Below are 26844 nucleotides of genomic sequence, written 5' to 3' on the forward strand. Positions count from 1 at the left end.
AAATGCTAGAATCCTGATGTAACCAGGTATAATTTTGTATAAATGTAAATTTACCATCCTGGCATAGTGTTTAAGCCTTAAAGGCAAAGTTTTTCAGGTTCTGTATTTGGCCATGAACTAAACTATTGGTCAATTTTGTCCTGATATTGACTCATAAAAATGTCAGAGGAATGATAAAGTTTTTACATTTTATCTTGAGAGGGATCTTAAGTTATAACTGTCTGATACACATTTCAAAGCAAACCATTCAACAGTTGTGCTTACATTTCACTAGAACTGTAAACCACCATGTGGCACTAGATCTGGACCAAAGTGGTAAACTAACTGAACAACATTGCCACCCTTAAAGCAGCTAGCCTGGCTAAAAATCATTGCAAATTCATTAAAAAAATATGTTATGTGTGTTTTTTGAACATTTTATATTACACAATATATCAAACTAAGTTTCCATCTGGGTCTACTCTTGATACTGTCGTGCTGTTGCTGTAGTGTAGGGGATGCCATTCACCCAGAGTGTGGGCGGCCCTCTTATCAGCTACATTTCAGACTTTTTCAAATGTGTCAAAGCATACTCTGTAGTGGAGTGTAGAAGACAGCAGAAGAACAGCTTCTACACATCAGACCAGGAGAGGGTCACAAGGTTTAAAGAGTAAGGAAGCTAATATTCAATCTGGTTCTTTTAATATGGGCTTGTTATGTTAGCTTGAATTATAAAAAAACAAAAAAACACCCAGGATTTCCTGTTGGAAATATTGATACACAGGTGTGCAGATATTTTTTCCATCATGCACATTACCTGGTGTTATGCTGTTATAAATACCTTCACGAGATAATTTATTTTATTTTAATGTGTTTTTAATGTATGTTCATATACTTTGGTTCATAAAATCAGGAGTTCCGTTTTCTATAAAAAAAAACGATTTTGTTCCTTTTTTCGATGCCTTCAGAATGTTTATTGACCTTGCTCTCGTCCTGGGTGTATTTCTGTCTTTGTGTGTGTGTGTGTGTGTGTGTGTGTGTGTGTGTGTGCGTTTGTGCGTTTGTGTTTGTGTTTGGAATGTGCACATACCTACATGTGTGTAATGTAGGACTGCTGCAACACTGTTCTCATGTTTAACCTCGAGTAACCTCTCTTTGGTGACATATTGACATCATATTGAAAGGTAGTTGCTGCCGCAAAGGCTCATGGGTATGGTCTTTTTTCAAATGTCTCACATTCACAGTTGAGAGCTTCTAAGCATTTCTGCAGTCAGTCAGTCGTATTTAGTGTGCCGCTTTCTAATGAGTGTTGTTATGTGAAACCATCTGTAAATTCTGATGTCTGTCAATGAACACTCATTTTATCAGCAATACTTATCACTGTAAAATGTAATTTGTCTTTTTATCATTTGACATTTTTATTGTTTTGTCAACAGTTTCATTATTTGACAAATAACAAACCAAAACATAGATGTTTATCACGAGTAATGTAGGAGCTGGATACTCGTTTGCCATGGTAGTTTAGGAAGTCAGTGTGTCTCTGATGGGAAATACCCTTATCATCAAAAGGGTGATAAGGGAGGGTTTTTTCAGACTTTTTGAGTCTCTTTTATGACCGATGCACTCAGAAGTCCTAATGACCCTCTCTTGTTCAAGAGTGTGTACATTTGACCTCTGACCCCTCTCTGTCTCTCTCTCTCTCTGTCTGTCTATCTCTCTCTCTTCCAGATGACTCGGGGGACGAAGAGCCTAGATCCCAGTCAGACCGTAGTGAGATTCAGGGCACTTTGAAGATACTCGTCAGCAAGCTTGATGACCTCAGCACATGCAATGACCTGATCGCCAAACATGGGGCGGCCCTGCAGCGGTCCCTGAGTGAACTCGAGGGTCTGAAAGTGCCCGTGGAGGGAGGAGAGAAGATCAAAGCAGTCAATGAGCGAGCCACCCTCTTCAGGATCACTTCCAATGCTATGATCAATGTAAGTAGCCGGGGAGAGACGCAGCAGAGAGTGAGCTGCGGCCCTGTACGCGTCTGCATGATCAATGTGACAGGAAGGCCACAACGCTATAATGGCCCAGTTAGTGACTGATGAGGGATCACTGCACAGTGTGGCGTGTTAAGCGACAGTCAGCAAGATGCAAGCATGGAGGGGCCGCAGGATTACATTCAAAGCATTCAAAAACCCAGCAGGATCCTGGGAAACCTACTGTATTTAACATAACAATCTCCAACTTAATGTATAAAAAAAGGCATTCAAAAGTGGTAGCCTGTAATTGCAGTTGTGATGGTGCTTCCCTGTGATTGCAGCTTTTGCTAAGAATACCAACATCTCTGCTGCTGTTTGCATAAGTAAACTCAGTTTTTACTTATGTAGTCGAAAATTGCAAAATTATATTTGATCCTCAAAGTCTTTACAGACATACAGGTATGAGGCAACTGTATCCTTATAGTTTCGATTTGGTTAGGAAAAAAAATTCAAAAGGCAACAAAAAAGCATGAAACCTTCTTATAAAATAACATATTGCAATTTAGCCATATGTTTCACCTTATCAGCTACATTAAAAAAAACACAACAACAAACATCAGCAGGTATTTAGTCGCCACTGTGTGTTGGATCTGATTACCAGCATCACGCTCTAAGTTTGGCCCTGTCCTGGTCTGCTCAATGGTAAATACCATAGGCTTTACGGTATGTTAGTAGTGAATGAGAGTTTGGGGAGGGCTGATAACCTGAAAGAGTGATACTAGCGGGTGGGGGACAGGAATAGCCCTTGTTCCCCCTCAGCCCTCCCTGCCTGGCGAGAAATGTCAGAGCCTTCTGGACTACAGTTAGAAAGACAGACCTGCTCTGACTAAAGCCAAACAATCTTACAAGGTTTGTCTCTCTTCCTGCTTCTCTCTGTGGCTTTGTTGATATCATTGTTTATTTTTTGTAGTAGTGGATGTATATTTTTCCTGTAGTGTGTATCTGGTTGATCTTTCTGTTAAATGTCTGGCAGTTAGGTGTAAAATAATTCAGTTAGACTCAAGTCTTGGCTAATCTGCAAGCACTTTGACCTTAAGGTCAGGTTTGAAATCAGGCGGTAGGAAATGATTACCCCCCACATGCTTAAGAATTTGCTAATAAAGCTTGTTAGGAGACATGGTGTTATGACAAAAAAAATAGATTGCACTTCAATTTTGTGGAAGGCTGTTTTCTCAAAATGATGAGCCTCTCGTTTCTCTCTGTCATTCATTTTTTCTTTATTATAATTAATTGGTTAGGGAAATGGAAAGTCACTGGACAAGCAATAAAATAGACCCTCTTGTATTGCCTGACTCATTAAAATGCCATTAGGTTTTCCAAGAATGTGCTTCTAATGAGAAAAAGTGCTGCCACAAACTCCCTCTAATGATTTTCTAGGTCTTGTAAATGGTTTTCTTCTATCAGAGAGCAGCGCAGGATACTGGTACTTTGCAGCAATGTTTTCAGCCACTGTTGAGACATTTACTTTCCTCTTAAACATAACTGTAGTTTTTATGTCCAAACAAATGCATGTATAGCTCTTCTTTGAAAGGATAGAGGAGCGGTTGCATGCTCTATGTGGTCTGATCCTGGCCTGCGGAGAGGGTTGCCCTAGTTTATTTATTGGTGATGTAACTTTCTCTCACATGTGTAATTGAATCCTGTCTCTGGCCTATTTGTGTGTGAGCATGCATTTGCACAGCTCCCACTTGGAACTGTACAGAAGTTGGAACTTGGTCCGACCTTTAAGAGTTGTTCTCGGTCCGGACTGTACTGAACCATGGTTGGGTTTGTGTCCAGTGTGAGGGCAGTTTTTGGATGGTTCAGACTTTTGGACCAATTACAGGAAGTCTTGGTTGGCTATCGCCTGCAGTCACAAAGAGGAGAAATGAGCAGCTGATGCGGGTGCGGGGGGTTGCTGACGGGAGACAGGCGATTTAAATAATCTTTTTTTTAGATACAACGGTGGTCGAGTCGGGAGGTGTGCGTTGTCTGGGCGGCTGCCTGAACTTTACATCGCTGCAGGAAATTAATCTTCATTCATTCATTCATTCAAACTGATGAAGGCTTTACCACCGACTAGAAACGCAGACGTCAGACGCATGGCCATCAATAAACCACTCAATATCCAGTATAGGGAGACACGGCCCATGTAGGTAATAAACACAGGATGTGGGTATCAGTAGCGGCCTTAGCTATGTTTCAACCCATTCAATTGAACGGGGCCCCGCCAACCCAACCCCCCCCCCCCCCCCCCAAAAAAAAATATAAATAATTCTTGAGCATGCTACTGGGCCCAGTGGGCCCTAAGCCAGAGATACCCAGAGGTGTGGACTCGAGTCACATGACTTGGACTCGAGTCAGACTCGAGTCATGTATTTGATGACTTGAGACTCGACATGACAAAATGTAATGAGACTTGCAACTTGACTTGGACTTTAACATCAATGACTTGTGACTTGACTTGGACTTGAGCCTTTTGACTTGACAAGACTTGCTACTTTCTCCAAAACCCAAAGATTAAAAAGTAGGCTATATTTTTAAGTAGGCTATGCCTACCGCTCTGTATCTTTCATCATGTAGCCTAGCGTAGCGGAGGAAACTGGTGGATGTAGGACTACCGACTGCGGTCAAGCCAGCCGACCCATCGAAAGCGACAGTCAAGCCAGCCGACCCAAGTTTTTGCTGTACCTGTTTGTACTAGCCATTACGGTAATAGCGCCACAGAACTAGTTTCAAAATAAAAGCATAGTTTGTGCATTTGTCTGGTACATAACAGAAGACAGTAAATAAAAGCAAATACTATCAAAGGAAATGTACAGACGTTGTGATATGTACTTTCAAAATAAAAGCCCAACTAATTGACAAATGTAAGCTTATGTCCATATTCAAAATAAATGCATTTGTCTGGTAGATAACAGAAGACAGTAAATAAAAGCAAATACTATCAAAGGAAATGTACGGACGTTGTGATATGTACTTTCAAAATAAAAGCCCAACTAATTGACAAATGTAAGCTTATGTCCATATGTTTTTTAATGTATATTTAAAAGGAAACGCCTTGTTATCGCAGACTAATTCCAAATCAGGTTTATAGTACACAACCCCAAAGTGTGACCCAGTAAGTTTCAAGACCTTCTCATGTGTAGTTTCAAAATAAAAGCCCACTAGAAATTGAAAATATGAGACAAATTAGATATTATTTTGGATTCAATTTTAAAAAAAATGCCCTGTTATGCCAGAGTCATTCCACTGCAGGGTCATAGTTCACGACCCCATGAGGCCACACAAGAAGGTTCAGGACATTCTGATGTGTACTTTCAGAATAAAAGCCCACTAGATATTGAAAATATGAGACAAATTAGATAGGATTTTGGATTCAATTTAAAAAAAAAATGCCCTGTTATGCCAGAGTCATTCCACTGCAGCGTCATAGTTCACGACCCCATGAAGCCACACAAGAAGTTTCAGGACATTCTGATCTGTAGTTTCAAAATAAAAGCCCACTAGATATTGAAAATATGAGTGACATAAGATATGATTTTGGATTCAATTTAAAAAAAAATGCCCTGTTATGCCAGAGTCATTCCACTGCAGGGTCATAGTTCACGACCCCATGAGGCCACACAAGAAGGTTCAGGACATTCTGATGTGTACTTTCAGAATAAAAGCCCACTAGATATTGAAAATATGAGACAAATTAGATAGGATTTTGGATTCAATTTAAAAAAAAATGCCCTGTTATGCCAGAGTCATTCCACTGCAGGGTCATAGTTCACAACCCCATGAGGTCACTCAAGAAATCTCAGGACATTCTGATGTGTACTTTCAGAATAAAAGCCCACTAGATATTGAAAATATGAGAGAAATTAGATAGGATTTTGGATTCAATTTAAAAAAAAAATGCCCTGTTATGCCAGAGTCATTCCACTGCAGGGTCATAGTTCACGACCCCATGACGCCACACAAGAAGTTTCAGGACATTCTGATGTGTAGTTTCAAAATAAAAGATATTGAAAATATGAGAGAAATTAGATATGATTTTGGATTCAATTTAAAAAAAAATGCCCTGTTATGCCAGAGTCATTCCACTGCAGGGTCATAGTTCACAACCCCATGAGGTCACTCAAGAAATCTCAGGACATTCTGATGTGTACTTTCAGAATAAAAGCCCACTAGATATTGAAAATATGAGACAAATTAGATATGATTTTGGATTCAATTTAAAAAAAAATGCCCTGTTATGCCAGAGTCATTCCACTGCAGGGTCATAGTTCATGACCCCATGAGGCCACACAAGAAGTTTCAGGACATTCTGATGTGTACTTTCAGAATAAAAGCCCACTAGATATTGAAAATATGAGACAAATTAGATATGATTTTGGATTCAATTTTAAAAAAAATGCCCTGTTATGCCAGAGTCATTCCACTGCAGGGTCATAGTTCATGACCCCATGAGGCCACACAAGAAGTTTCAGGACATTCTGATGTGTACTTTCAGAATAAAAGCCCACTAGATATTGAAAATATGAGAGAAATTAGATAGGATTTTGGATTCAATTTTAAAAAAAATGCCCTGTTATGCCAGAGTCATTCCACTGCAGCGTCATAGTTCACGACCCCATGAGGCCACACAAGAAGTTTCAGGACATTCTGATCTGTAGTTTCAAAATAAAAGCCCACTAGATATTGAAAATATGAGTGACATTAGATATGATTTTGGATTCAATTTAAAAAAAAATGCCCTGTTATGCCAGAGTCATTCCACTGCAGGGTCATAGTTCACGACCCCATGACGCCACACAAGAAGTTTCAGGACATTCTGATGTGTAGTTTCAAAATAAAAGCCCACTAGATATTGAAAATATGAGTGACATTAGATATGATTTTGGATTCAATTTAAAAAAAAATGCCCTGTTATGCCAGAGTCATTCCACTGCAGGGTCATAGTTCACGACCCCATGACGCCACACAAGAAGTTTCAGGACATTCTGATGTGTAGTTTCAAAATAAAAGATATTGAAAATATGAGAGAAATTAGATATGATTTTGGATTCAATTTAAAAAAAAATGCCCTGTTATGCCAGAGTCATTCCACTGCAGGGTCATAGTTCACAACCCCATGAGGTCACACAAGAAATCTCAGGACATTCTGATGTGTACTTTCAGAATAAAAGCCCACTAGATATTGAAAATATGAGACAAATTAGATATGATTTTGGATTCAATTTAAAAAAAATGTCCTGTTATGCCAGAGTCATTCCACTGCAGGGTCATAGTTCACGACCCCATGAGGCCACACAAGAAGGTTCAGGACATTCTGATGTGTAGTTTCAAAATAAAAGATATTGAAAATATGAGAGAAATTAGATATGATTTTGGATTCAATTTAAAAAAAAATGCCCTGTTTTTAAATTGAATCCAAAATCATATCTAATTTCTCTCATATTTTCAATATCTTTTATTTTGAAACTACACATCAGAATGTCCTGAAACTTCTTGTGTGGCCTCATGGGGTCATGAACTATGACCCTGCAGTGGAATGACTCTGGCATAACAGGGCATTTTTTTTAAAATTGAATCCAAAATCATATCTAATTTGTCTCATATTTTCAATATCTAGTGGGCTTTTATTCTGAAAGTACACATCAGAATGTCCTGAAACTTCTTGTGTGGCCTCATGGGGTCGTGAACTATGACGCTGCAGTGGAATGACTCTGGCATAACAGGGCATTTTTTTTTAAATTGAATCCAAAATCATATCTAATTTCTCTCATATTTTCAATATCTAGTGGGCTTTTATTCTGAAAGTACACATCAGAATGTCCTGAGATTTCTTGTGTGACCTCATGGGGTTGTGAACTATGACCCTGCAGTGGAATGACTCTGGCATAACAGGGCATTTTTTTTTAAATTGAATCCAAAATCATATCTAATTTCTCTCATATTTTCAATATCTTTTATTTTGAAACTACACATCAGAATGTCCTGAAACTTCTTGTGTGGCGTCATGGGGTCGTGAACTATGACCCTGCAGTGGAATGACTCTGGCATAACAGGGCATTTTTTTTAAAATTGAATCCAAAATCATATCTAATTTCTCTCATATTTTCAATATCTTTTATTTTGAAACTACACATCAGAATGTCCTGAAACTTCTTGTGTGGCGTCATGGGGTCGTGAACTATGACGCTGCAGTGGAATGACTCTGGCATAACAGGGCATTTTTTTTTAAATTGAATCCAAAATCATATGTAATGTCACTCATATTTTCAATATCTAGTGGGCTTTTATTTTGAAACTACACATCAGAATGTCCTGAAACTTCTTGTGTGGCCTCATGGGGTCGTGAACTATGACCCTGCAGTGGAATGACTCTGGCATAACAGGGCATTTTTTTTAAAATTGAATCCAAAATCATATCTAATTTGTCTCATATTTTCAATATCTAGTGGGCTTTTATTCTGAAAGTACACATCAGAATGTCCTGAACCTTCTTGTGTGGCCTCATGGGGTCGTGAACTATGACCCTGCAGTGGAATGACTCTGGCATAACAGGGCATTTTTTTTTTAATTGAATCCAAAATCCTATCTAATTTGTCTCATATTTTCAATATCTAGTGGGCTTTTATTCTGAAAGTACACATCAGAATGTCCTGAGATTTCTTGTGTGACCTCATGGGGTTGTGAACTATGACCCTGCAGTGGAATGACTCTGGCATAACAGGGCATTTTTTTTTAAATTGAATCCAAAATCATATCTAATTTCTCTCATATTTTCAATATCTTTTATTTTGAAACTACACATCAGAATGTCCTGAAACTTCTTGTGTGGCGTCATGGGGTCGTGAACTATGACCCTGCAGTGGAATGACTCTGGCATAACAGGGCATTTTTTTTTAAATTGAATCCAAAATCATATCTAATTTCTCTCATATTTTCAATATCTTTTATTTTGAAACTACACATCAGAATGTCCTGAAACTTCTTGTGTGGCGTCATGGGGTCGTGAACTATGACGCTGCAGTGGAATGACTCTGGCATAACAGGGCATTTTTTTTTAAATTGAATCCAAAATCATATGTAATGTCACTCATATTTTCAATATCTAGTGGGCTTTTATTTTGAAACTACACATCAGAATGTCCTGAAACTTCTTGTGTGGCCTCATGGGGTCGTGAACTATGACCCTGCAGTGGAATGACTCTGGCATAACAGGGCATTTTTTTTTAAATTGAATCCAAAATCATATCTAATTTGTCTCATATTTTCAATATCTAGTGGGCTTTTATTCTGAAAGTACACATCAGAATGTCCTGAACCTTCTTGTGTGGCCTCATGGGGTCGTGAACTATGACCCTGCAGTGGAATGACTCTGGCATAACAGGGCATTTTTTTTTAAATTGAATCCAAAATCCTATCTAATTTGTCTCATATTTTCAATATCTAGTGGGCTTTTATTCTGAAAGTACACATCAGAATGTCCTGAACCTTCTTGTGTGGCCTCATGGGGTCGTGAACTATGACCCTGCAGTGGAATGACTCTGGCATAACAGGACATTTTTTTTAAAATTGAATCCAAAATCATATCTAATTTGTCTCATATTTTCAATATCTAGTGGGCTTTTATTCTGAAAGTACACATCAGAATGTCCTGAAACTTCTTGTGTGACCTCATGGGGTTGTGAACTATGACCCTGCAGTGGAATGACTCTGGCATAACAGGGCATTTTTTTTTAAATTGAATCCAAAATCCTATCTAATTTGTCTCATATTTTCAATATCTTTTATTTTGAAACTACACATCAGAATGTCCTAAAACTTCTTGTGTGGCCTCATGGGGTCGTGAACTATGACCCTGCAGTGGAATGACTCTGGCATAACAGGGCATTTTTTTTTAAATTGAATCCAAAATCCTATCTAATTTCTCTCATATTTTCAATATCTAGTGGGCTTTTATTCTGAAAGTACACTTCAGAATGTCCTGAAACTTCTTTTGTGGCCTCATGGGGTCGTGAACTATGACCCTGCAGTGGAATGACTCTGGCATAACAGGGCATTTTTTTAAAAATTGAATCCAAAATCATATCTAATGTCACTCATATTTTCAATATCTAGTGGGCTTTTATTTTGAAACTACACATCAGAATGTCCTGAAACTTCTTGTGTGGCCTCATGGGGTCGTGAACTATGACGCTGCAGTGGAATGACTCTGGCATAACAGGGCATTTTTTTTTAAATTGAATCCAAAATCCTATCTAATTTGTCTCATATTTTCAATATCTTTTATTTTGAAACTACACATCAGAATGTCCTGAAACTTCTTGTGTGGCGTCATGGGGTCGTGAACTATGACCCTGCAGTGGAATGACTCTGGCATAACAGGGCATTTTTTTTAAAATTGAATCCAAAATCATATCTAATTTGTCTCATATTTTCAATATCTAGTGGGCTTTTATTCTGAAAGTACACATCAGAATGTCCTGAGATTTCTTGTGTGACCTCATGGGGTCGTGAACTATGACCCTGCAGTGGAATGACTCTGGCATAACAGGGCATTTTTTTTTAAATTGAATCCAAAATCCTATCTAATTTGTCTCATATTTTCAATATCTAGTGGGCTTTTATTCTGAAAGTACACATCAGAATGTCCTGAACCTTCTTGTGTGGCCTCATGGGGTCGTGAACTATGACCCTGCAGTGGAATGACTCTGGCATAACAGGACATTTTTTTTAAAATTGAATCCAAAATCATATCTAATTTGTCTCATATTTTCAATATCTAGTGGGCTTTTATTCTGAAAGTACACATCAGAATGTCCTGAAACTTCTTGTGTGACCTCATGGGGTTGTGAACTATGACCCTGCAGTGGAATGACTCTGGCATAACAGGGCATTTTTTTTTAAATTGAATCCAAAATCCTATCTAATTTGTCTCATATTTTCAATATCTTTTATTTTGAAACTACACATCAGAATGTCCTAAAACTTCTTGTGTGGCCTCATGGGGTCGTGAACTATGACCCTGCAGTGGAATGACTCTGGCATAACAGGGCATTTTTTTTTAAATTGAATCCAAAATCCTATCTAATTTCTCTCATATTTTCAATATCTAGTGGGCTTTTATTCTGAAAGTACACTTCAGAATGTCCTGAAACTTCTTTTGTGGCCTCATGGGGTCGTGAACTATGACCCTGCAGTGGAATGACTCTGGCATAACAGGGCATTTTTTTAAAAATTGAATCCAAAATCATATCTAATGTCACTCATATTTTCAATATCTAGTGGGCTTTTATTTTGAAACTACACATCAGAATGTCCTGAAACTTCTTGTGTGGCCTCATGGGGTCGTGAACTATGACGCTGCAGTGGAATGACTCTGGCATAACAGGGCATTTTTTTTTAAATTGAATCCAAAATCCTATCTAATTTGTCTCATATTTTCAATATCTTTTATTTTGAAACTACACATCAGAATGTCCTGAAACTTCTTGTGTGGCGTCATGGGGTCGTGAACTATGACCCTGCAGTGGAATGACTCTGGCATAACAGGGCATTTTTTTTAAAATTGAATCCAAAATCATATCTAATTTGTCTCATATTTTCAATATCTAGTGGGCTTTTATTCTGAAAGTACACATCAGAATGTCCTGAGATTTCTTGTGTGACCTCATGGGGTCGTGAACTATGACCCTGCAGTGGAATGACTCTGGCATAACAGGGCATTTTTTTTTTAATTGAATCCAAAATCCTATCTAATTTGTCTCATATTTTCAATATCTAGTGGGCTTTTATTCTGAAAGTACACATCAGAATGTCCTGAACCTTCTTGTGTGGCCTCATGGGGTCGTGAACTATGACCCTGCAGTGGAATGACTCTGGCATAACAGGACATTTTTTTTAAAATTGAATCCAAAATCATATCTAATTTCTCTCATATTTTCAATATCTAGTGGGCTTTTATTCTGAAAGTACACTTCAGAATGTCCTGAAACTTCTTTTGTGGCCTCATGGGGTCGTGAACTATGACCCTGCAGTGGAATGACTCTGGCATAACAGGGCATTTTTTTAAAAATTGAATCCAAAATCATATCTAATGTCACTCATATTTTCAATATCTAGTGGGCTTTTATTTTGAAACTACACATCAGAATGTCCTGAAACTTCTTGTGTGGCCTCATGGGGTCGTGAACTATGACGCTGCAGTGGAATGACTCTGGCATAACAGGGCATTTTTTTTTAAATTGAATCCAAAATCCTATCTAATTTGTCTCATATTTTCAATATCTTTTATTTTGAAACTACACATCAGAATGTCCTGAAACTTCTTGTGTGGCGTCATGGGGTCGTGAACTATGACCCTGCAGTGGAATGACTCTGGCATAACAGGGCATTTTTTTTTAAATTGAATCCAAAATCCTATCTAATGTCACTCATATTTTCAATATCTAGTGGGCTTTTATTTTGAAACTACACATCAGAATGTCCTGAACCTTCTTGTGTGACCTCATGGGGTTGTGAACTATGACCCTGCAGTGGAATGACTCTGGCATAACAGGGCATTTTTTTTTAAATTGAATCCAAAATCCTATCTAATTTCTCTCATATTTTCAATATCTAGTGGGCTTTTATTCTGAAAGTACACTTCAGAATGTCCTGAAACTTCTTTTGTGGCCTCATGGGGTCGTGAACTATGACCCTGCAGTGGAATGACTCTGGCATAACAGGGCATTTTTTTAAAAATTGAATCCAAAATCATATCTAATGTCACTCATATTTTCAATATCTAGTGGGCTTTTATTTTGAAACTACACATCAGAATGTCCTGAAACTTCTTGTGTGGCCTCATGGGGTCGTGAACTATGACCCTGCAGTGGAATGACTCTGGCATAACAGGGCATTTTTTTTAAAATTGAATCCAAAATAATATCTAATTTGTCTCATATTTTCAATTTCTAGTGGGCTTTTATTTTGAAACTACACATGAGAAGGTCTTGAAACTTACTGGGTCACACTTTGGGGTTGTGTACTATAAACCTGATTTGGAATTAGTCTGCGATAACAAGGCGTTTCCTTTTAAATATACATTAAAAAACATATGGACATAAGCTTACATTTGTCAATTAGTTGGGCTTTTATTTTGAAAGTACATATCACAACGTCCGTACATTTCCTTTGATAGTATTTGCTTTTATTTACTGTCTTCTGTTATCTACCAGACAAATGCATTTATTTTGAATATGGACATAAGATTACATTTGTCAATTAGTTGGGCTTTTATTTTGAAAGTACATATCACAACGTCTGTACATTTCCTTTGATAGTATTTGCTTTTATTTACTGTCTTCTGTTATGTACCAGACAAATGCACAAACTATGCTTTTATTTTGAAACTAGTTCTGTGGCGCTATTACCGTAATGGCTAGTACAAACAGGTACAGCAAAAACTTGGGTCGGCTGGCTTGACTGTCGCTTTCGATGGGTCGGCTGGCTTGACCGCAGTGACTACCGGTACCGCGCTGATCTGCTTATCACTGGTTTCACTTCAGAGGTGTCGGCCAGAACACCACTTAAGGCCAAAAGCGTCAGACTATAAGCATGAGACTAGGAGAGGAGGAGTATGGTTTATCCTCTCTTTATTTTCCTTCTTTCACAGGCACAGCAGCATAGATCGCGGGAAAAGAACAAAAGCTTACATTCCACTCGTGAGGAGACGTTAGAACAGCTGTTGTGACCTGCGAATTGCGGCCGTTAATAACATCCATAAACTGTAACTTATAACAGCGATCGGGACTGCATGTCGCCTACTTACGCTACTCACACATGAGCAGTGTTGGGAATAACGCCGTTTAAAATAACGGCGTTAGGTAACGCCGTTCTTTTTTCAGTAACGGGGTAATCTAACTAATTACTTTTTCCGTCGTTACAACGCCGTTATCGTTACTGAACGTTAAATGCGGTGCGTTACTATGAATTGATTGAATAAACTGTGTAATCCGAACGCACCCCTGGCTCCATACTACACAAACTGCTAGTGAGGAGACCGGTGTGTTTTATTCAGTGTGGATGACATTATAACTGTCAGTTAGCGCCGTCACGTCAGTCAGCCGGAGCGCCTGTTAAGTGAAGTTTCTTTTTCTTTCTCTCTCTGTTGTGTGAGCTTGCACGTTGCCGCACTAACCACCTATCAATCCACGGTTGAAACGTGCTCTCCCTGAGTTTGTTTGCATCGCCCTTGTGAGTAAGTGCATGGAGTTTCCCGATCTCTATAAATTGTAATTTATGCACGTTATTAAACGGCCGCGATTCGCCGGTTGCATCAGCTGTTTAGCGTGTCATCACGAGCCGAATATTGCTATTGTTCTTTTCCTGGGATCTGTATGCTGCTGTGCATGTTAAAGAAGGAAATAAACAGGATAAATCCTCTCCTCCTCTCATCGTCTCATGCTTCATAGTCTGACGTTTTTGGCTGTTTTAGCCGACACCCCTGAAGTGAATCCAGTGATATTAGCAGATCAGCACGGTACATCCAGCAGTTTCCTCTACTACTTTTGTTGAGAACAAAATAGGCCTACTTGAAGTGCAGGATAGGCCTAAACCTCTTGCTGTCTGTTGATGTGCAATAAATATTGAAGGTTATGTAGCCTACAAGTAGGCCTACCTGTCTGTTCTACTCATTTCAACTGACTTGTGAAAACTGCTCAGAAAAATCCAAATTGACAACTTTTTTTTTTTTTTTTTTACACTAGGCTAACGCAAATAGTTACTTTCCCTGGTAACTAATTACTTCTATTGTAAAGTAATTCAGTTACTAACTCAGTTACTTTTTGGAACAAGTAGTGAGTAACTATAACTAATTACTTTTTCAAAGTAACGTTCCCAACACTGCACATGAGTGATTCACATAAACTCAAATAAACACGTTTCTACTGTGGAATGATCGACTACTGCGGCAACATGCACGCTCACACACCTGACCGAGAGAGAGAAGAAAAGGAAACGTACTAAACAGACCCTCCGGCCGACTGACGTCACGGCCACTAACTTACAGCTATAATGTCATCCACACTGAACAAAACACATCTTAACACACTATAAGAAATAACAACACTGTAACCTATAAACTTTGGGGCCTTTTCTACATGTAGCCTATGTGTGAGTGTCTGTGCGTGTATGTGCTTAATAGTGTATGAGTTAAATGTTAGAAATCACTGGTAAATGCAATTGGGAAGTGCAATGTCCGTACAATTTTTTTTCCACAATTTCAATTGCACTTGTTTTGATAAATAAATATAGATTTTAAAAGCGTACATGATGTAGGTAAATATATTATTACTTTTTGGTTAAAATTACTTGAAGCTCAAACTGCAGGACTTGGGACTTGTCAGCATTGACTTGGGACTTGACTCGGGACTTGCCTGTCTTGACTCGAGACTTGACTCGGGACTTGAGGGCAAAGACTTGAGACTTACTTGTGACTTGCTAAACAATGACTTGGTCCCACCTCTGGAGATACCCATAGTAACTTTTCATGTTAATTATCGGTTTCCCCCTCAACGGAAGTCACATGCAGTCTGTATTTGAACTGGAGACTCAGCGTTAAAAAGCGGAACCATCATACTTTTGTTAAATGGTGTTTAGTTTCACATCAAAGTCATGTCTGAGGAAGTGGACCACAACGTCACATGTACTTCTAACATTTAAACTGAGGTTCAGACAAAGATGTTTAGACACTTGATGCAAGACTGCTGAAGGTAAGAGATCGATCGAATGTTCTTACTATCCGGTATTTTCCGATTTCCATATATTTTTTGAGCAAATAGAGTTTAAGTCAAAATAGAATTATATTCTAAGACATTTAAGACCTAAAAAGGTCTTAAATTATTTAAGACCGTAAAAGGTAAGGATGTATGCTATTCCATCACTATCATCAATTGATAAAAATGTCCCCATTAACATATTATGCCATTTAAAATAATAGGTTATAACCAGAAAGTTACTGATTAGTTACTTAGTTACTAGTTTGATTATTAATGTAAATCAAATGTAAATTTGACAAAAACGATCACCCTTTTTGAATATTAAGTGACAACAAATAGTGAATCATGGTAACGTTGTGTTTGTGAGTGTATGAAAGAGAGATAGATGGACTGCAATTGGATTTGGGCTGAAAAGCACTTTTTCATTGGACAGAAATTCTATGATAGTGGTCATCCCAGCGGCCCTTGAGCTGTGTGACACATTCGTCCCAGCAGCTCGCTGCCTGCAGCCACAACTTTATCTCACTTCCAGCTGCCCATCTGGCTCTGAGAACTAAAAGATAAATGTGTTGCAAATACTGATTGGACCACCTGTGGACATGTGCACTTCCTCTCCTGTGGGGAAAAAAATGCTGGATTGCAATAGAGTAGTTTCACAATGATTATTCAGAAACCCTCCTCGTAGACCCACTATGCTGACAGCTCATGACTGTCACATGACATTTTCATCATGCATGTTGTTCACTGTGAGGTGTTTTTTTTTTTGGGTTCATTGACCTTTAAGCGCACCAGGAAACAAGGTCCAACAATAGCTGACATGATGAAATATGCTTTTGAACTAAAGTAACCTCTTTCCAGCAGTAAAAGTGAGGAAGCCTACTGAGCTAAAGGCGCCCACCCCCTTTACATCTTTTTGTATCTCGATGTTTCCTCCTTCATATTGTTGAGAGCTGACAGGAAAAAATTGTATCCTGATGATTTTTTGTTCAGTTTTAATATTATCCTTTAACTCAAAAAAGGTGGAAGTCCTAATAAAGGATTTATGATGTTAATTCTTTTGTTTTAAAGAAAGTGTAGTGCACACTTGAAAAACTTTAATAACCTTGATTGTTAAGTCTTATCGGATGCTGTGATGTTTTTATATGTAAAACATCTGAGCTGTTAGTCATAGCAAGTGAAAAGTATCCTAAATTTTTTCAGGATGTACTGTATATTGTAGAACTGAAACGTTCCGTTCCGTCTGTGTGTTAATGTATTTGTGTGCATGTTTTCCCCCCAGGCGTGTCGAGACTTCTTGGACCTAGCAGAGACTCACAGTAGGAGGTGGCAGCGGGCTCTGCAGTATGAGCGAGAGCAGCGGACCCACCTAGAGGAGACCATTGAGCAGCTAGCCAAGCAGCATAACAGCCTGGAGCGAGCGTGGAGGGAAGCACCCACGCTTGCTTCCACCACACCCACTGCTACTACTACCAACAAGGGTGAGGCGCACTGTCTGTGTGTTACTTACTTGCTCAATCTTTTAGACATTCCTCATGTGAGGGAAAGACATTTTAAGTTGTGACAGATCTTTCATTATGGTACCCAAGTTGTTTAAGTTCCCTATGCTTCATTTTATCTGCACCATAGAAGCAGTAGGCAGTAAACATGGAAAAACATGTCATAACCCTTTTTTGTGTTCAGGTATGCAGTATTAATACAGGCTGATTTTAAAAGAACGTGATGAGCAGTGATGAACAGAACATTTTATTCATGTTGTTGGATGACTGAACTTCATAGTTGACATGTTTTATTAGAACCACTTTTTATTAAAAATAAATTCTTATAACCCTACTTGCACCTCTTTTTTGGAAGCTCTAGTTTATGCACATAACGGATCACTAAACATACAGAATATTGAACGTCTGATACTGAATATTAGAAGCCCGCCTTGAGCAAGTCACATTATTAAGGTTAATTAACCAGCAGGAACATTGGCAATTTTACTAAGCTGATTATTCCTTGAGTAATCGCCATGGGTTAGCGATTATACTGTACGTGGCTCTTTCCTGAACTCGCTGTGTGATATTTTGCTGGTTTTGAATGCTGTTTTGCCCTCGCTTAAAAAAGCATATTTCCTTACAGGAGGGAGTGAGAGGCTGCGCAAAGAAGAAGCGAGTGATGAAGATGAGGATACTGAGTACTTTGATGCCATGGAGGATTCCCCTGCATTTATCACAGTAACTGCCACTGAGAGCACACAGCACAGGTCAGTCGGGATCCATAACAGCAGGAGAGAGAGACAGAGAGAGAATGAGAGAGAGAACGAATCAGGGAGTTTAGTTAAGTTTGAAAGTTCAGTCTGCGAGTGCACATGAATTACCTAAATAAACCATTTATGTGACATTTTAAAGCACACTTATTTGCATTGGAGTCAGCCTCTTACTGAGTCTTTCTATGTTGTTTTTTTTTACAATTTGCTTCCTCATCATTGTTATGGATCAACTCTTGCATCAACTCAGAATGATAGAAAGTGTGAGACAGCAATATTCTGTAATACCCAGCAATTGTTTTTTTTCTCCCTTTTGTGTATTGTACTTGTATTGTGTTTGTATTATGTGTGTGTTTGCATGTGATAAATGAGAGAAAGAGAGGTGGGGACAATAGGGTCTGTTTATACTGTATGTCCACCGCTCATTGTAGAGAATGTTTTCATTGTGTTCCAGGCGATCTCAGAGTAATTTGAGCGGAGCGAGCGGCGGTCAGCCCAATGACTGGAACCAGGTGGACCATGTAAGTGTCTGTGCTCTTAACAAGTCTAAATAATAGGACTGACATTTGTGAACACCACTGACATTTCTTATCTCAATATAGATTAATTTGTGCTGCTTTAAAGCTCACAGCTCATTGACTTATTTGCATAACCGGCTTCACTAGCTGTTCTCTCAGACCTCCTTCCATCCCATGCAAACACACACACACACACACACACACACACACACACACACACACACACACACACACACACACACACACACACACACACACACACACACACACACACACACACACAACCTTCGTCTGTGTTTTCTCTACCTCGTTGTCACCCAGCTGCTCCATTCCACTAAATCTTATATACCAGTCGAACATCTGCTCTCCTCTCCCCCACAACTCCGCCTGGCTTCTTCTTCTCTTCAAGTCACATCTGTTCCCTCTTCTCCAGTTTTTCACTTGCTCTATCAGTCTGTCTGCACTTGGTGATATGCTGCCAAGCTTTCCACAATGTTGAAAGTATTTCTCAAACTTGTATGTATCGAATATTCTTTTCATACAAAGTTAAAATAGCACCTTCTCATCCTCCACTCCTTCCCCCATCCACCTGATCCCAGATGTCTTCCAGCTGTAATGACGTGTCAGGGAAGGAGCTGCAGCCCCGCAGACAGAGGCGGACTCGTGTCCCGGACAAGCCCAACTACTCCCTCAACTTGTGGAGCATCATGAAGAATTGCATCGGCAAGGAGCTGTCCAAAATTCCCATGCCTGTAAGTGTGTGTGTGAGGCGTGGCCCTCCCAGGCTATCCCCAGGGATATCCAAGTTCAATTTAGGACTTTTTAATGCCACTTAATATTATTATATTATTTTTATTTTAATGCCAACGTCAAGGCCATACTAGCTAAAGTAGGAACGAAATACTGGAAATGCTGACGCATTTTAAGGTACTTTTAATAAAGAACCTTCATTATAAACTTCCATTAATATACTCACATTGATATACCGTAACAAAAGCTTTGTGAAGTGTGTGTATACTGTTAATAACAAAATCAAAAAGTGCTTATTTGTCACATTACGAACCCTCTCCAAGAATTTATTTTATCCTCCAAATGGGCAATCAAACAGGTACAGGTTTACATAAATCTACTAGAGTCTGCTTTGTGTCTGACGGGCTCTCGATCCTCCCATACAGGTCAATTTCAACGAGCCTCTGTCGATGCTGCAGCGTCTCACAGAGGACCTGGAGTATCACGAGCTTCTGGACAAGGCGGCGCGCTGCGACTCCTCCCTGGAGCAGATGTGCCTGGTCTCTGCCTTCTCCGTCTCGTCTTACTCCACCACGGTCCACCGGACAGCCAAGCCCTTCAACCCCCTGCTGGGCGAGACCTACGAGCTCGATCGCTTGGAGGAGTTTGGCTACCGCTCGCTGTGTGAGCAGGTAACAGCTTGGCCACAGGGCTTTTTTTTATACATTTTTATTAACACACTCACTGATGGGCAAGGTCAGCCCGCATTCTCCAGACAAGTTGTTAAGAATTAGCTGTTTGTATGAATGAACACATTTCTATTGAAGAGTATTAGGTGAAGTTGGAAATATGTTGACATGTTTGAATTTCCTGTATCAATTACTCAATAATTAAAATGCTTTTAAAACACAAACTATGCACATTTGCTGCAACCTCATCTTAACAGAAACCAGACGTCCTCTAAGCTCGACCTATAACTGCACTGCACTGTACAATCGTGACAGTATTTTTGTCTTTGTGTTGGGCCTATTCTCAAAGCACGCTGCACATATAGAGCAATATAATATTAGTCTAGCTTAAAGGACGTCTCGTTTAAGCAATGATGAGGTTGCAGCCCACTGTCTGCCTTATGACGACAACAAATATGCATCATTTGTGTTTTGATAACAAAAAAATTGTGTCTTTCTAACTTCACTACAGTCTTGAACTGTCGAGTTAATTCTCGACATTGTATTTCGTCTTTATTCATGACATTGTATTTTTTTATCTTTATTATTGATAATGTATTCTTCGTCTCTATTCACAAAATTGTAATTCCACTCTATTCTCCACATTTCGTCTTTATTCCTGGAGTGCTTAATGAAAAACAAACAAATATTCTTCCGTACATTTCCTATACTCAACTTTACTCTTATGTTTATCTTTCTTCTAAGGTGAGCCATCACCCCCCTGCAGCTGCACATCATGTGATTTCTCAACGAGGCTGGACCCTGTGGCAGGAAATCACCATCGCTAGCAAGTTCCGTGGCAAATACCTCTCCATAATGCCTCTGGGTGAGACATTTCATATTCAGTGGGGAAGCAAACAAACTAGAAAGTGTAAATAAAGGTCCCATCATGCAAATTGAAAAGCAACACCAGGCGGAGTTCATATAAGCAGGACTCCCACTTGAGAGTAGTAGGAGACTGCACTGCATCCCACACACGCCGTAGAAAAGGGTGTGAGAATGAATCAAGAGGGTTTTATTGCCCTTTTGACACACACACATAAAGTATGGATATAAAGAGAGCTCTCTATTGCAGACGGACGGCAGAGAGCAGGGGTCTGTTGGCTCAGATAAATGAGAGATTTGATAGAGGCAGGTCCAGCCAAGGGATGCAGTGGTATTTATCTGACCTATTTCATGTTCTATTATGTGCCTGCTGTGAGGTGCCATGTAATAGAAGAAGAAGAAAAAACTTCTAAAGCAAGAAGCATTTATGGTCAAATAAATTAGATCAACCTTCCAGTGTATGTTCCAACTGGAAACAGATGGGAAGGTGTGTGCCTGTGCTCAGGGAAGAAATATGTTTGATGACATTTTCTCAGCTGCTGCAGGAAGAATTGACGACGTTCAGAAACGGATGTAGTATCCAAAAAAAACACAATCCAAAACTGTACTTGCAGATTGGAAGCAAAGCAGCTTTGATATCTGATGTATCTGTACTACTTTTCTCTTATAGCCTTTTGTCCCTGTCCCTCCGCAGGTGCCATTCACCTGCATTTCCACTCCAGCGGGAACCACTACGTGTGGAGAAAGGTCACCTCCACAGTGCACAACATCATTGTGGGCAAGCTGTGGATTGACCAGGTCTGTTTGTAAGCACATCTCATTGGTAGCCATTCACCCAGAGCTCCGAACACACAACCCAGCATTAATCCCTCTGATCTTCCAGTGTGGCCTGCTGATGTTTTTTTCCCCTGTGTTGCACTAATGTGTGGCGCAGGCCAACAGAATAGAGCGTTGTGTAGAACGGAGCAATGCATTACAGCACATGAATAAGGATCTTCACAATCTCTGGGGATTTATCTTCAGCTTTGATCTCTATTAACAACCTAAAATAACAGCCTCTGCTATCTGTGAGATGAGATGGCCCAGTTATATAGGGGGGAGGGGTGCAGGCTTCACATCTGCATCTCTGTCAGTCCGTGCAGAATTGTTTGTTATTCTTGTTTCCCACACCTTGTTTTTTTCTTTCTTTTTCCTGATTCTGCTCGTGCTGTAAGGCATGTCAATCAGTCTGAATGTGTTTGTGTGTAAGAATGTGGAAAATTCACTTACATCTCTGAATTAAGACTCTCAGAAGCAGGTTGGTGTGTTAAATAAATAGACATCTTGGCCACAGACTATTATAGCAATATCAGTTCTGAAGTATTAAACCAAAGCTTAAAGAGTTATGACATCTCTTTGATAGTGTTTGTGCTGATTAAAGGTGTCCTGTGGAGTTTGTGTTGAATGCATTCATTTCATAATTTAAAAAAATACAAAGCCTTTTGTTAATTTTGAAACCTCTGTGGTTTGCATTTAGTGATAAGATTAGATTGTTGTCTTTTTCTGTTGTGTTCATTTAATTTAAAAACAAATTATACGTTGTTGTTGTTGTTGTTGTTGTTGTTGTATTAATGTATCCAATTAAGCTGGTGTGCAAGATTTTGCTATCTGCATGTTTATTTGAGGTTGGTGTCTGGCAAAAAACAATACCTCAATAACTCTCTCCAACTTCGGCTTGTACACTAAGAAGATGTCTAACCAATATTCACACAGTTTTTTTTCCTTCTCTATTTAATACTTTTGAATTCTTCCATTATTTCCATGCATCACTCTGCCACTCTGCTTCCCTCTGCTGCAGAATAGGGTCAGCCAAAAAATCTCAGTACCAATCTATGGAAACTATTCTGCTCATAGAGTAGAAACAATACGACATCAAAACATTGTTCTATTGAACAACTCGTCAAAATCTCCATATGTTATCTTTACACTATGACATTAAATATTTGTGACTTAGTGCACAACTATTAAATATAAACCTGTATAAATCCTAAGTTATAGGTTGTTAAGTATCATTCAAACATGCACGTAATCTACTTTGTCTTCACTACTTTTCTGTGTCTGCTGTTAACACACTGTTCTCTCTGTCGTGTTTGACTCTCACTCTGTGTCCGTTTCTGTCTGTATTTGTGCAGTCGGGGGACATTGAGATTTTAAATAACAGGACCAAGGAGACCTGCCAACTCAAGTTCTCTCCCTACAGTTATTTCTCCAGGGACGTTCCACGGAAGGTAAATGCATCCTTTCAATACATTGCTGATGTAAATCATACCATGAGGGTTTTAAATTGTGTGTTGCTGCCTCCTGCTGGACAGTACTAATAAATATGTTAAAAGTTACAGTAGTGATATACAGAATAAGCTCACTATATGAGGCCACATTGCAGTGAGGAGACTATTAGAAACCTAAAAATGGGACACATTGCTGCCTTCAATGGCAGCACCTTATTTGGGCTAAGCTTATAAAAATGTAATGGTGATGATTGTCTTCCCCACGGGACTATGGATTTAAGTCTTTAGCATCAGGAGGAAAGGACATGCTTATTCATCTTAGAGAAAGATAGCTTGCCTTTATTACCTATTCACAATAGTATCAACACAATACTTCTATTGTCTTTCCAGGTGACAGGTGTGGTGTCAGACAGTGGGGGCCAGGCTCACTACATCCTCTCTGGTACGTGGGATGATAAAATAGAGAGTGCCAAGATCGTTCAGAGCAGCCGAGGGAGCAGTGGATCAGAGGGCAAGCAAAAGACTGTCTATCAGACTTTGTCTCCCAAACTGCTGTGGAAGAAATACCCTCTCCCGTAAGCACTCCTCAGAGCAGAACATTACAATAGATAGGTTATAGTAGTGGTTATATTACAGCTTCAATGTTTAGTCAAATCATTGTTTATAGCTGTAGTTTATAGCATCACACTGTGTAACTTGCATTCATTTCCTGTCAATGGCTCAGGGAAAACGCTGAGAACATGTACTACTTCTCGGCGCTGGCGCTGACTCTGAATGAGCAGGAGGAAGGAGTGGGATTGACTGACAGCCGTCTGAGACCAGACCAGAAGCTGATGGAGGAAGGGCGATGGGACGAGGCAAACTCAGAGAAGCAAAGACTGGAGGAGAAACAAAGAGCTGTGAGGAGGAGGAGGGAAGCAGAGGCCACCGACGCTTTGGATGACGGTATGAAATGAAAGCCTGATATGCAAAGCGTTTTGGTAGACAAATATCTACCAAAAGCTGAAATGCTGTTGGGTGGAAGCTTATGATAAATTCAGCAGTTTAAATCAGTTAATTTGCAGATTATGGGTCAATTTTGGATTAAAATATATTTTTCACATGCCACAGTATTGGCTAGCTTCTTTTCTATAGCAATTTCAGCTGAGACTCATGGGTATTGAAGTATTTGAAGCTATCTGTCGTAGGCACAGGGCAGTTAGAACCGTTTCATCCTTGTGGCAATCCTTTGTGTGTGTAGTGTAGATTGTATTTGATGTACCCATGACTTGTTTTTCTTTTCCTCCCTCCATTGGTGGTCAGAGTGTGATTATGATTCTGGTGAGTGGGGGTTGCCCGGTGCCCCTCTATGGTGCATCACTTCCACATACACACACACACACACACACACACACACACACACACACACACACACACACACACACACACACACACACACACACACACACACACACACACACACACACACACACAAGCACACGCAGACACCATCCCCTGTGTGTCTTCTGTGTGGTCTGCATCTGTGTGGGAACTGCATGATACCCCTCTCATATCAACTTCTCCAGGTATTAACAACTCAGGAAAAAATAAAGACTCTTTCCTGCATGTGTGACATTTTCATGTAGAACTGGCCTCAATTATTTGTCACATGAAATAACAGATAAAACTCCAAAAAATCTCCGAGCATTATCAGTGTGCTAAGGTGAAGCTACGTTTGCAAGTGATTTGTTTGCACTGGATGTCATCTATCTATTCTATGGCTTATGGGCTCTTTTCTGGCACATTGACCAATAGTAAACAAGTTACTTTATGGTTTGTTCATTGAAGTAAATATGTGTTCTGTTTCTACAAAGGAAACAACAACATCCCCAGTGTACTGTCTGGACAATTACATTTCTACAAATATTCACAAAAACGAAGAAAAAAAACAATGCAATTTCTCCCTTTTTTTCTCTGTATTTCTGTTCAAAGACAAAGGCGAATTATTGAGTTTGAGGAGTTCCAAAACTGTGATTCTAATTTTCCCCTTCAACATGAATGATTCAGGTGTTTGCATACCACTTATTGTTCTCATTTTATTTGATTGACACCTTTGAGCAAATTTTCTTTACCGTTAGATCACATTTTCAGTTATCCCAAATGCAGCGATCCATTACTTCCCACATACAAGCTTGTATGTATACAGGTGGAATTGATCGCACGGCGAAATTGCCTGCAAGTGAGGCTTCTCCACTAGAATGCAAAACTTAATCAAGCTTTATTTGTATAGTACAATGACTGTGATTGAGGGACACCTGTGCTTCTTCCCGCAGGTAAAGAATACGAAGGCTACCAACCATTGTGGTTTCACCAGAGGAGGGACTCAGTCACTGGAGAGACAAACTTTGTGTACAGGGGAGGCTACTGGGAGGCAAAGGAGACACAGGACTGGAGCATGTGTACTGACATCTTCTAACTCAGAAACTCACCCCGGATAACTAACCTCATCGGACAGGGAAGTGCTCTGCCTCTGGTCCTCAAGCAATGGGGCATAGCTGGCTTATGAGCACAATGTGGACCTTTTGTGAACCTCAGAGTGTGTTTACACACACTTTCGGATTACACTGTACCTCCAAATGTGCACTCTCATTCTGTTTTTCTATGGGGAAAAGAAGGGCCACTCCCTGGGTAGTTCTCTTTGACACAACACTGAAAGTATGAAAATGTGGACGTGAAGTGGTGTTGGAGTTGTAAAACCACACAATAAAGGCGCCTGCACCCTCCTGAAACCAGGTGCTCTCTAAAATCCTACCCACAATGCACTTTTATGTGTTCACACCATTTAAGAGTTTTACCAATCAGTCAAAAAACCCATATCAAAGCACGGCATTATAGAGTGACAACTTACAGGGGAAAAAAATCATAAAACTGGCACATAGAAACAGAGCAGTGTTGAAGGTTATAAGAAAAGTGTCCTCTTCCTCCGTTTTTATTTAGCACAATTGAGATTATCGTCGACCTGCTTTAGAAATCTTAAACGAGTTCCCTCTTTTACTTCACTGGAACGGTTTCAAGTGCTCATTACTTCCCCTTATTACTTATTAGTGAGTAAAAGAAGATAATGCCTAAAAACGTGTCTGAAAATGTCTATTAAATTGAATGATCAGTCATTCAGACAAAGTGTAAATTAATTCAACAAATAAGACATTCTGAAAGAAAATATTGTATAAAAAAACTTAGACAGAAAAGGTAACATGACCATGATGTACTTCATGAATTCATTCAATACAAAAGTTATACTTGACTACTTTTAAAGTATCACTTGTTATTTCTTATTGCTCATTTGCACAATTGTTTATTACTAGCCAGTTTTATTTAATTTCCTCAGTTTCCTGTTAATTATCTGTTATTATTTGAATTCAAGACAAACAGGGCAGAGCCGTATATAAGACTGGATTCAGTCTAAATGAGCTGACAGGCAAAATAGCTTCATGAAGTAGAAAAATATAAAATAAAGAGACTGTAATAAATACAAACTTTTTGGAAAACTGACAATTTGAAAAAATTAAAACAATTGGAAATAAATAAAACCGGCCTAGAAATAAACTCTACCATTGTGAAAATGAGCAGGATGAAATAACATTTCATAATAATGAGCCTTGTTTTCAAATTAATCTGATTATGTCACAATTTTATAGTTCCATATTTTTGTTCATATTTATTTATATGATTGTTTAATGCATTATGTCTTATTCTTGTATTTAATTTACAGTTTTGTATCTCTAAAAACAACAGCCAATATTTG

General features: G+C 39.2%; 1 protein-coding gene across 1 annotated transcript in view; it reads left to right on the forward strand.

The window, feature by feature from the left end:
- The window catches only part of osbp2b (oxysterol binding protein 2b), a 59665-nt gene extending 33265 nt beyond the window's left edge, over positions 1-26400 (forward strand). Inside the window, exons 3-15 of the mRNA XM_080038285.1 lie at positions 1708-1958; positions 17025-17223; positions 17867-17990; positions 18448-18514; positions 19111-19263; positions 19687-19932; positions 20674-20794; positions 21488-21591; positions 22965-23060; positions 23451-23635; positions 23785-24005; positions 24363-24380; positions 25373-26400. Of these exons, the coding sequence (XP_079894411.1) occupies positions 1708-1958; positions 17025-17223; positions 17867-17990; positions 18448-18514; positions 19111-19263; positions 19687-19932; positions 20674-20794; positions 21488-21591; positions 22965-23060; positions 23451-23635; positions 23785-24005; positions 24363-24380; positions 25373-25515 (1928 nt within the window). The 3' untranslated portion in view covers positions 25516-26400. The remainder of the gene's footprint in view (positions 1-1707; positions 1959-17024; positions 17224-17866; positions 17991-18447; positions 18515-19110; positions 19264-19686; positions 19933-20673; positions 20795-21487; positions 21592-22964; positions 23061-23450; positions 23636-23784; positions 24006-24362; positions 24381-25372) is intronic.
- The last annotated feature ends 444 nt before the right edge of the window (positions 26401-26844 follow it).

This window comes from Ammodytes marinus (assembly GCF_949987685.1).
Source record: "Ammodytes marinus genome assembly, chromosome: 2".
NCBI lineage: Eukaryota > Metazoa > Chordata > Actinopteri > Uranoscopiformes > Ammodytidae > Ammodytes > Ammodytes marinus.